The 12,673-nt window shown below is 35.5% G+C and overlaps 1 protein-coding gene across 20 annotated transcripts in view; it reads right to left on the reverse strand.

Moving 5' to 3' along the window:
• Positions 1 to 12,673, reverse strand: part of DYDC1 (DPY30 domain containing 1) — a 52,216-nt gene that overhangs the window by 6,578 nt on the left and 32,965 nt on the right. For 13 of the 20 annotated variants that reach the window (XM_074233005.1, XM_074232992.1, XM_074232999.1 and 10 more), the window contains 4 exons: positions 6,130 to 6,290; positions 5,942 to 6,043; positions 3,157 to 3,216; positions 1,522 to 1,581 (listed from right to left, as the gene is read on the reverse strand). In XM_074233005.1, the coding sequence (XP_074089106.1) occupies positions 1,522 to 1,581; positions 3,157 to 3,216; positions 5,942 to 6,043; positions 6,130 to 6,276 (369 nt within the window). In that variant the 5' untranslated portion in view covers positions 6,277 to 6,290. Of the gene's footprint in view, positions 1 to 1,521; positions 1,582 to 3,156; positions 3,217 to 5,941; positions 6,044 to 6,129; positions 6,294 to 12,673 lie in introns of all 20 variants that reach the window. The other 7 variants (XM_074232995.1, XM_074232994.1, XM_074232997.1 and 4 more) reach the window with 2 other exon arrangements.

Genomic DNA, 12,673 nt, shown 5'->3' on the forward strand with positions numbered 1-12,673 from the left:
CCGGGCTCGGTGCCGGCGGACGTGCAGGGGCTCAGTCCGCCCATGCTGGCCCAGTCCTGCTCCCCCCACCCCCCGTGCCACCGCTGTCAGTGGGGCAGACCACCCTGGCCGACCCTGCGGGCCAAGGCCACGGGCAGCCGGCGCAATACTTGGCGGTGTAACTTGGGGGACCAGCTGATGCCTTCGGGGTGGGGTTCCTCGGACCCCTGCGCCCGATGAAGTCTGAACACCATGGGTAGGATCGGTAAACAAGGCGTCGAGCAAAGAGCTCTGGGAGCTGTTCATCAAGCGCCTCAAAATTCAGGCTCCCTGTCTCTGGTCCGAGGCAACCACCTTTACCTGAGCCAGGTGTTTGCCCTGGGCCCGAGCATGCGCCCTTTGCTGCCTAGTCTCTTCCTGCTTCTTGGATAGTTGAGAAACACAATAAAGAACTTTTCGATGTATTTTTTTTAAAGTAGTAATAATTGGTAAAGCCAGGATCCGATCCAACATCCTTTGACTCCAGAGCCATATGTGGCTTTCTATTTATAGTTTAAAGGAATCTTTCCTGATCAGTGTCATATTGAATGAGTAAATATTAAGCTGCTTCTTCACAGGGATATATGAATTCATTCTAACAGGATTTTTGCTCCCCCCAAAAAAATTTTGGGACATTTTCTTGAAAGTTTTCCTGGAATACAGTGTTTAAAATTCACTACTTTTTTTAAAAAAAAATTGTAATACTGAAATGGATGTATTTTGAGCTCCCCCATCCCCAGTTTGTCATTTTTTTTTTTTAGATTTTTCAAGGCAGTGGGGTTAAGTGGCTTGCCCAAAGCCACACGGCTAGGTAATTATTAAGTGTCTGAGGTCGGATTTGAACCCAGGTGCTCCTGACTCCAAGGCCAGCGCCCCACTAGCTGCCCCCAGTTTGTCATTTTAAAGAGATTTTGCTCCCCCCAAAAAAATTTGGGGACATTTTCTTGAAAGTTTTCCTGGAATACAGTGTTTAAAATTCACTACTTTTTAAAAAAAAAATTGTAATACTGAAATGGATGTATTTTGAGCTCCCCCATCCCCAGTTTGTCATTTTTTTTTTTAGATTTTTCAAGGCAGTGGGGTTAAGTGGCTTGCCCAAAGCCACACGGCTAGGTAATTATTAAGTGTCTGAGGTCGGATTTGAACCCAGGTGCTCCTGACTCCAAGGCCAGTGCCCCACTAGCTGCCCCCAGTTTGTCATTTTAAAGAGATTTTCAAGTTTCTCTCCATTGGAGTTGCTCTAAAATTGTTTTTCCACTTTCTCTGCTCAATACTGCATTTATTTGAGGAAATTTTCCATTTAGAAAATTTAGAAACTTAGAAGTAGTTTTCCTGTTAATCATTCAAAGTGCTTAATTGTACCACAGTAACAGCTAATACTATTGATAGTCTATTTTTAATCAAAAAGAATAATCAAATACATAATTTAAAAATACACAAAGGCATATAATAAGAAGAGACTTTGTATGTAATGAAAATAGACATAATACACTGTTCTAGTACCTTCTCTAGTTCTTCCAAGGCCAATCTTTTGCTTTCTAGCATTTCCATTTCAATTTGTTGCTAAATAAAAATACAAAAATGTATACATTAAATAAGACTAAAATAAACTTCTACAAATCATTTCTTCTATTATCAAATTCCTCAGAGGTAATAGATTCACATATTTCTATTGAAATATATCTGCCTATTGACACTTTCATATTTTCTATCATATTCTTCATATTATTTCTATACACCTATTGTTAGCATCCTTTGATTTTATATTTTTTCACTTAATAGTGTTTAATTTTTTCCCAATGACATGAAAAGATAAATTTTCAACATTTATTTTTTAAGAGTTTGATTTCAAATTTTTCTCCCTCCCTCCCCTTCGCTCCCCCTTTCCCAAGGGTCATACATGCACATTCATTTTAAAAATATTTCCATATTAGTCAGAGTATCCTTCAGTTTTACCTTCAGTTTATTCCAATTACAAATTAATATTAGGAAGCATATGCTAAGGAACCTATGAATGGAAATTCATAAATATTCTGCAGTTTATAATCTTTGTCTGAAGCATTGAAAGGTTAAATAATTTGACCAAAGTTATACATCAAATTAGGATACCTTCAGATCATTGCTTCCTAAATCTTTCCCTAATGGCATGTATTGCTATTGTTGTTCAGTTGTTAAGAGTTTCAAAAACCCCATTTAGGGTTTCCTTAGCAAAAACAGTAGAGTGGTTTGCCATTTCCTTCTCCAGTTCATTTTACAGATGAGGAAACTGAGGCAAACAGGGTGAAGTGACTTGCCCAGAGTCATGCAGCTAGTATGAGGTCAAATTTGAACTCAAGGCTAATATTCTATCTATTACCATTGAGATACCTGAGGGCATGTGGTATTTTGAAAAATAATTGCTTCATTGAAAGATAGGCTACTTATCTACCTAGAGAGGAAGAACAACTGCTTTATACAAATTGAGCTGATCCATTAAAAGGACAAGATATAGTATATCAAAATCCTAGCTACTGTATAGGAATGTCTTCCGGGGTGTGCAGAATCTGCAGGAAGAGATTACTATTGTTTTAACTTATATCCTTTTGAATCAGGATGACCATTAATTATTAATTATTAAATTATGATCGATATCTTGACATTGGACCCAGAAGATTCTGGAGGAGAAAATGGGACTCGTTACTTTGCATAGCTCTCCCTTTTGTAAATCCAATTTACTCGCATATCAGGACATCAACTCACTGATGTCATGGTCTCTTTGAGAATGAAAGAAAAATATAATCCTATTGAATATATTATCTTAGAACTCTTATTTAACCAAATGACTTTTAATTGTAGATTTTTGTTCTCTGGGATCTGTTGCATTTTAAAAACTGTAAATCTGCTTTAGCTTTGATCTACAATATTACCTGTAATAAAACATGTATAAAAAGCCTTAAATTATGTTATTATGACTTGCATTTCCATAAATCTTCATTTCCAACGGAGACAATGCCAAGTTATTTTCTTGTGGTTAACAGCAGCCATTACTATAAAGAACTTTTTATTGCTCCAAAAGAGTAATTAGGCATACAATTATGGCATGTGTTTAAGGAGAATGTAAAGGCAGATAAAAATATACAACATCAAACTTCAAAGTACCTTCTCTAACTCTTCAAGTCTCTTTCTCTCTTTTTCTTGTAGTTCCAATTCTAGCTGTTGCTAAATATACATATATAAATACATATATAAGTTCTTAAATAAATATAAGTATGTAAAATAAATAGAATAATAATATAAATTATTATAGATCAATTTTTCTATTCTTAAATTTCTCAGGAATAATAATAAAATTGTATATACAATTACCTAAATTTCAGAAACACACAAAAATAAAGCTTACATTTCTTAAAAATACCTAAGAACAAAAAAATTAAATTCCCTTTATAACTAAACTGTATCTACAGCTGGTTTTAAAAAAATCAAGCAATTATAGATAGACAGATATATAGGCATTGATATAAAGCTACCAGATAAAAGCTTTCAAGAACTATTCAAATTACAAAATCTCTCACCAGTCAAAGATTAGCCCTCATACAGACAACTTTTGATCATTCAAGGTAATGGAAGAAAAGTGTTAAATATATTCCTTCAAATCACTGACATCAAAATATTGTTAATTATTAATTAAGCATTCATAAGTTACCTTTTCACCAGTTACCTTTTGACACAACTGATGACTATAATACTCTTACCTTATCTCAAAAATGACTCAGTATTGACTGAATTAGCCCACACTGCTATTTCTGGTTAGATCATTTGCTTATAATATGGATGAGGATCCTTTGGCTCTGCTAGGACAAAAAGTTGCATCCTAAATTGGTTCCTACATAATGAAATGCTGTGCCTATTCCATTCAGAACTCAATCTCTTCAGTGGTCTAATAAACCTGGTTAGTAAAGTAAGAGTAATAGTAATAGCAACAAAAATAATAATGATAACTAACATTTATAGAGTGTTTTAAGGTCTGTAAAATGCTTGAGGTTAGTTAATAAAATAAACCTTTGTATTGTTAAAATTCTCTCTCTTCCTCCTCCTCCTGCTTCTCTTCTCCCTTCTGTCTCTGTCTGTCTCTCTCCTGTCTCTCCTCTTCTCTCTCTCTCTCTCTCTCTCTCTCTCTCTCTCTCTCTCTCTCTCTGTCTGTCTCTCTCTCTCCCATTATACCCTAGTCTAATATAATACCTTGCACTTTATAAGTACTTACTATATCATTGTGAAATTTAGTTTTTAATTTAAATTTAATCATCTGTTGCATCCTTCCATTGATTCCCCACTTCTATTCCTCCTGTCCCATGAAAGAAAAAAAGGTTCTCCACCACTGAGTCAGTAGTTGTTATTTGGTAGTATCCAACTTTTGCAACTGCAATTGAGATTCTCTTGTCAAAAACACTGAAGGGGTTTTCTGTTTTCTTTTCCAGCTCATTTTATAGAAGAAGAAACAGGGAAACAGGGTTAAGTGACTTGCCCAGGGCCATATAATTAACAAGTGTCTGAATCTAGATTTGAATACAGAAAGATGAATCTTTCTGATGTCAAGTTACCCAGTTGCCAATAGCAAAAAAGAAAGTCACTCTAACTTTATTTGAAAAAAAAACTAATTTTTAACTCGTTAGGAGAAAAAAAATCACTGGTATCAGGATCAAAGAGCTTCCCCAGATTGGCTACATCCCACTGCCCTTTATCTCCATAGTTTCCCTTGATTTTTCAGGAAAGCAATGAAAAGTCCTGGGCAAAATGATTCTGCTTTCCTTTTGTATATTGGGCACTACTAAGCCTTCAGAAGATATCATCTGGCAGTCAGAACAAAGTTCTAAACAGATTATTACAGCCTTCTCAGTATATATGCACAGTCTTTTCTCTGATTTTAAAATTAACAGTCAACATTTACTAACCTCAATAAACTTTTTCAAAGTAAAATGTATTTAGAAAGGACTTCTGAGAAACTCCTATACCTTTCTCTCAATTTATTTTTCTGAAAGTATCTGTCTTAACCAGGAAACAACTATGAAGAAAAGAAGGAAAAAGCTTGAGTCTCCTGGCTGTTACCTACAAATATTCAGAATTTATCAAATGTGGCCAGCATGGGACCATGTTCCCCCCTGCATGCAAACTGAAGGGGGAAAAAGTCAAAGATAAGAAGGCAGGGGAGAGACCAAGAAGCAGAGACTAAGAGTAATAATAATAATAAATAATAATAATAACAACACTGGACATTTGCATAATGCCTTTAAGGTTTACAAAATATTTTACACACCTTGTCTCATTTGAGTCTTACAATAACCCTTTGAGACAGGTGACGATACCCAGTTAATAGAGAAAGAAATGGTTAGAGATCATCAGTAAAACAGGAAGATAAAGATCTATAGGGGAAATAGTAAAGAAGAATGCAGGTGGGAATACTGACCTGTGCTCCAGGCTCCTGAGGCCTCCCTGCTCACAATAACATTACAAATGCTATTTAAGTTGGAAGGGGTTCCCTTTTCATTGTAGTCTCTTAGGATAGCTGAGCTTAGCCTATTCCCTAATTCTCCTACCATAGATAGATAGATGATAGATAGATAGATAGATAGATAGATAGATAGATAGATAGATAGATAGGAAGGAAGGTAGAAAGATAAAGTAGATAAGACAGACAGGCAGACAGGTAGGAAGGCAGGCAGGCAGATGAGTAGGTAGCTAGGTAGGTAAATAATTAGATAGACAGGTAGATAGAGAGATAAAACAATAAATAAATGGAAAGATATATATAAAGCTACAGAGAGATATTTATATTATTTCACAAGTTGACAAAAATTACTTAGCACCTACTATGAACAAGAATGCATTAGAAATAACTGTTAGACTAATAAAGTTCAGATTTTAGTCCTAACGGATTAATCTGTCTTACCTCCTGAAAAAGCAGCTCTTCCGCTTTCATTTGTTCCAACATCTCCTGCTCTATTCTGGCCAATTCTTGTTCTCGCCTCAGTTGAGCCAATTCCACTTGCCGCTAACATTGTATTAAAAAAAAAAATTACATGAAGAGCTAAAAATGCACTAACGTTTGATTTGGCTGTTTCCCTCCTTCATACTCACCAATTCTTCTGCAACTAAATTTTTCTTATATTGGTAAAGCCAGAACGCCAAGTACTCAATCGGGTCTGCTGGATGATATTTGACCAAATCTGCGAGGGCTTGAGTAAGGCATTGGCCTAGGAACTTTTGAAGGTATCTGGTCTCCATTTGTCAAATGAAAACTGCTGGGTAAATAAATACATTGTATTATTGATGGCTGATTAGCTTCTTCAGCTAAAGCAACAATGTTATACAATATGGTGTGAACAGTAAATTATAAGGTGTCACCAAATAATTTTTAGGACGGTAAAAAAAGAAAGGCAAAGGCGAACAATTTCTCAGCAAGGAAGGTGACTTCTATTCATTGGCCCACCTCATCTAGACACTTTTGGGACAGAGAGAGTCTCATGTATAGAAAGTCTAGTAGCCAGGTCTGAGAATCTCTTGGTGTCCTATATCTGGAGCCAATTCAAACCCCCAGAAGTTCTAATAAGATCAGACAATTACATATAAGTGAAGTTGCCAGGGGACTATATAGTATTCTGTGAGAGATGTCATTCTAATCAAAAGTTATCTTCAAGGCTTCAAGTCCTGAGATGTGTCTTCCTTATAGGTTTTTCCACACAGTATCTAAAATTCCCACAAGTCATTTATTTATCTCTTACTATAAAGAAAACACTTTATCTGGAAGAAGAAAACATAATATCTCACAAGAATGTCGATTAGTAGCAAGAACATTAGTTTTGGAATCAAAAAGCTTCCATCGGAATATTAATTCTGAATACTTATGACCTGATTGACTTTGGATAGATCAACTAATCTCTCCAGATCCGTTTCTTGAACTGAAAAATGATCAAGCTGGAATAGAGTCATAAGATATCGTTTTTAGCTATAAATCCTGCCATCTCGTTAACATATATCTGTGTTACGCAGACATGTCAATTAATCAACAAATATTTATAAGCCTATTACAGGTCAGATACTCTAAAGCACTGGAAATATAAAGGAAGGTAAAAGATGGTCTGTTTTCAAGAACCACCCTCCCCCCAGTCTAACAAGGGAAACAACATACAAATAACTACATATAAATAAGCTAAAGATATTAACCTAGAAAAAATCAATAGAGTAAAGTCATTTGAATTAATAGAGACTGGGAAAAGAGGGCATCCTATAGTAGGTGGGATTTTAGGTAGGGTCTTGAAGAAAATCAAGAAGTGGAGATGAGAAGGTAAAAAACCTTCTAATCATGAGGGACAACTAGTGAAAATGCCTAGAATCAGGAGACAGAGTCTCTCATTCAAAGGATAAAGGAAAGGAAAATTGGGGGAGAGAGGAGTGAGAGGGAGAGTAATAGGAAGAGATATAAAGTGTAAGAAAATTGAAAAGGAGTGAGATGGTACAAGGGTTTTTATATGGCTTTGAATACCAAACAAAAAATGTTATATTTGATCATGGAAATGACAGAACAAGGAGTTGAAGATTACCACTAGATTGTGAGTCAGGAAGACTGGTACTCAGAGCAATAATAGGGAAATCGAGAAGAGGGGAGGGTTTAAGGTAAAAGATAATGAGTTCAATTTTGAACAAGTAAAATGTAAAAGAACTAGTTAGGCCATAATCTTACAAGATCCTAAAGAAAAGACATCATAATGAGTGAGGTTAGAATCTTTAAATGTGTGGTTAGAAATGATAATGCAACAGGGGAGTTCTGGGGTCAGAGAAATATCATGATCTTTCTGTAATGGGAGCAAATCCTATGGTTTTTTTCTGTACTATTAAAAGTACTGTACTGTATTGTTTTATATTGGCTTGGCAGGTAGTAGCCACTGTCTGGCTTTGGTCACACCCTTAGCAGGAACAGGTGCAATAACAATAGATGCCAAGCATGCCCAATAGGCAATAAACATTACATTTGTGTACTGGATAATACCTTATATATGGTATTAGACACTCCTTAGGAACTGATCCAGGTGTTAGGTTACTCTCTAAATATAACATGTCATTGAACTATTAATTCACAAATTGCACAAAAGTTTACAAGCTGCTATAAAAGTTCACAGTCTTTGAGAAGTTTCAGGATTGTTGTGAGCTAAAGAAAAAAAGAATGAGGTTACTAAAGGGCAGGCCGATTACTAGAAGCTGAGGGAAAGAAGGGTTAAAGTGAAGGCAGAAAACTATGATCCCTAATGAGTGAGAGTAGTCATGTGGGAATCAAGTTTAAGTGCTTTTTACTAGGTAAGAGACCATTGGAAAAGAATAGTAAAGAGGGAGAGTTTTCTAAGAAGGAACTAAGGTTAAACAAAAAGACAGTTGAGGAAGAATAGCAACAAAGATAAGGTTAAGCAATGTAAACATTTAATGTCTTTAATCCTACATTTCTGATAAAAAAAAAATTGGTTTCTCAGGCTCCAAATGGAGTTTGTAAGTCTGCATGTTAACCTCTGCCCTTCTTAAGGTCTGTGTTTCTCCAATTATAAATCTGAAGACAAACTGACTTGTGTGAAACAGCCTGGTATACCTCTAACTCTGTGGAAATTTGTGTGGAAAGCAGGAAAGTGGTCTGGTTATCTTTATAAGAGACTTAAATCCTTGTCGTTATGACATTTTGGAAAAAGAGAAATCTCAATGTTTTATATGCCTCTATCATAACTAATAACAACATAAAATATCAAAGCAAAATAGGAGACTAGTCCTGCTAAATGGATCCTTGTCAGTTCTGACATAGGACAGACCTTATAGATTGGTTACAGAATCATAAAATAATCAATGACAATTTTATGTACTGATATGTAAACTGATTGGTTGGCAGCCAAACTTTATGACTCTTTGCAAGATTTCTATAAATACTTTTCTCTCATTAAGTTCTTGATTGATATCTTTAATGATGTCATCCACTCAGGGATTTCTAGGTTAAGATCTTAGAGAATAAAACTTCATGAATAACCTAACTTTTTTTTTAGGTTTTTGCAAGGCAAACAGGGTTAAGTGGCTTGCCCAAGGCCACACAGCTAGGTAATTATTAAGTATCTGAGACTGGATTTGAACCCAGGTACTCCTGACTCCAGGACTGGTGCTTTATCCACTACACCACCTAGCCACCCCTAACCTGATGTTTTTGTTATTTCATTTGTAGTCTAAGAAAATTAAGGTTAACAGCAAAAGTGACACTTGAGGGAGAACAGAAGATAGTCAAGAAAGGGATAAAAGGAAAGGAAAGGAAATAGCTATGAGACAGTAACTGGGCTTAGATCAATATAGATTCAGCTGCATGAGGTTAGAACCACATTAATTCAGCAGCATGGAACTGGGATTATATGGATCCAGCCTGGAGAAAGGAAGGAGGAAGAAACCAGAGCAATCTGACTGGGAGTTGAGTAGGAAAAAAGAGACCAATGAGGAAGTGATGTCTCCTCTAGTATGCCATCTCTGGTAGGCAGAACAAGATTGGTATTAGGGAGTGGCTTAACACCTGGTGTCGGTGTGATTTTCTACTGAGCCTTCCACAGGGGTGCTCCCCAAGGAGTGGCTAATGCAGTTTGACTCCCACTAGGTGGGAAAATCCCTTAAAACCCTGATTGCCTTGCATCCCAGGTCATATCTCCAGTCATCCTGATTCCTATCTAGCCACTGGATCCAGATGGCTCTGGAGGAGAGGGGGAGGCTAGCGACTTTGCACAGCTCCTCCACTCAAATCAAAATCAATTGCTTGTCATGGCATCAGCCTGCCTGATGTCGAGGTCTTCTTTGAGAATAAAGGAGAAACATCACATCACATCAAGGCTTATGCATAGAGTATATTGCCTGCTGAGGCTGCTAGGCAGCTACTGTTACTACACTGGTTACTGCCCTAAGGGCATGACCAAGAATAAGATGGAGTTCATTAACCAAGCCAAAAAAGGATAGTACAATACAGTACTTTAACAATACAGAAAAAAACCACAAGATTTGTTTTCAACACAAAAAGATCCTAATATTACTCTGTCCCCAGAACTCCCCTGCTACAGAATACAAAGAGAGCAGTATTAGACTAGATGACAAAACTGAGAATCAAGTAGCCCATACCATGACCATAGGTAAAAAAAGCAAAAATGGTCTTAAGAGTGAAAAAGAAAAAGAAAAAGTTTCAAGTCACTCTAGCCTTGTTTATAGTTTGCATTGCTACTCATTTCTGTATAACTAGGTGATCAGTTAACTTTTGTGAGGAGACAGAATAGAAGTCTTCAAATATTTTAGAATCTTTTTATAAAGGAAAAAATAGATCTACTCAGTGTTTCTCCAAAAAGACAGAGCAGACAATAAATAGGTAGAAACAATTTGAATAAGCAGATAGCAGCTCAACTTAAGGAAAAACTAACAACCGTCATATATTGGTACAACTTGCTCAGGTGGGTAAATCCCTTAGAACCATGGTTTCCAAACCTTATTTTAATGAATCCCTCTCATTAAAAAGACAAAATTGCTAATTTCATTTCTAAGACTGCAATTAATTTACTCAGTCCATCTTTAATTTAAATAAAAATTATTAAAAATTTTCTTTTATAACACAAAATGTTATACATAAAATATAACAAATTCTTTGCAGTTTTCATATTTTTATCTTAAATTTTATCTTAAAATTAAAAGAGGTAGCATAATCTATTAGACAGGGAAAATATATCAGAGTTGGAATGATTTGCCTGGTCTCAAAGAACCTATATATAAAAAATGGCAAGTCAGCAGCCTTTCAGTTCCCAACTCTCTAAGACTAGACCAAAGTAATAACCGTAATATTACTCATAAGGTGAGAAGGTTTTTCCTGCTCATTCCTCAAAATGTAGTATCACTGATGATCCTTTGAGATAGTTCTTTTCCAATCACTAACTAAAATCAATATATTGTCCTTAGTTATAGCAGATAACCCTATTTCACACAAATAAGATGCTATGTACATTAGTAAAATAATTTGTTTTAGCCAGAGACCTACCTATAGCCAAATTTTCAGAAACAAACACTTCTTTCATTGTGTGGCCATATCACATTAATTTTATTCAAACAAAATAAGAACAAATGCATTATATTGTCAATTGGATCCCTATATATTCATATTTAGAAATAGGCAGATCTTTAAAATGACTAGTCAAAATATTAATAAGCCTTCATTTCATTTGCAGAACAGGTTTTTTTAAATTGTAAAACATTTTAATCATTCATAATTTGAAAGTCTGTCTGGATCAGAGTACTGAGAAAATGACTATTAATAACCAATGATTTGGGGAGATCCAGAGTTTGTCCCCTTTCTAAAGTCCTCATTTCAAATTTCAACCTGAAGATGAGAGCAGATAGGATGAACATTCCCTTCAATCTAGATATTGCTATCACCCCCAAATTTATAAGGAATTTAATCCAAAGTGAAACTCTGGCCCATAGTCTTTTATTCAGGCTTGGTTGGGAGGAGGTAATAAATCTCTTCTCATTACTGGGGGTGATTTGGAAATAAATAACAAGAATAAAGCTATATACCCACTCTAGTTCCTCATTAGAATAGGTACACCTCTACTTGTAATATTAATTTTCTTTTAATATTTGTTAACCAGTCAGAATTGACTGCCACCCACAAGAACACCCACTCTTCCAATAGCATATAAGGGTTAAATGGGCTCCAAGTGGGATATCTGGCATTTGAGAATGTCAGTAACCCATTTTATTGATAATATGCTAGCATTATTAATAAAGTGATTAATTACCCAGAAGCTATATCTCTCAAACTGTTTTTGACCACCATATAATTTAAGAATCTTGCATTTTTTTTAGAATATTCAGTTTTTTCAAAATTATCTCAAAGTCCAGCTGTCTACCCACTGAGTCACCCATGAATGAAGCTTTTTATACTTAGCAATGCTATACAATAATTTCATGCAATTCAAACAATTCTTTTGATTTTAGTTGTAGTTTGAGAGGAAAGATTTTCTTGCTCATTAAGAACATCTACCTTTGTCTGTATTTGACAATATATTCTATCTTTTGAGTTTGTTCTAATAGTTCTTGTTATATCATTACAATATTGAACTGTTTGCTCAGATCTGTTTTTCAAGTCATTTTTCATTTGAATAATGTTTTTTCCCCTTGTGGTATAAACTGCTTATTCAACTTCCAAATGCTGTAATTTTCATTCTTTATCTTATTTTAACCCTTCCTGTATTTCTTCCATTCACTCTTGGAAATCCTGGTAGTCAAATGCTAATTTTTTTTTTCCCTAGGCTTCTTTTTTGAAATTGTTGCATTAGTAATTTTCTTCTGGGATTTTACCTTGGAAATTCAAGTTTCATTGTACTATATAAGTTTGGTTTGGTTTTTTTTTTCTTTTATTCTGTTCATCTATCTCTTCAAGTTTAGTGCCTGAATTGAGACTTTATATCAGAACCCAGCTCTACCCACTACCTTGCCTGAATGGAATGGCTAGACCTAGATCCTGTCTTCTGCTGCACACTCTCTACGCCACTCTCTCTCTCTTCCCCTGTAGGAGAAGTGCCACTGTCTGGACAGGGTATGGCTAGCAGCCTAGTCCTTCCTTTACCATAGTTCCAAG

This window comes from Macrotis lagotis, chromosome 4, assembly GCF_037893015.1.
Source record: "Macrotis lagotis isolate mMagLag1 chromosome 4, bilby.v1.9.chrom.fasta, whole genome shotgun sequence".
In the NCBI taxonomy this organism is placed as follows: domain Eukaryota; kingdom Metazoa; phylum Chordata; class Mammalia; order Peramelemorphia; family Peramelidae; genus Macrotis; species Macrotis lagotis.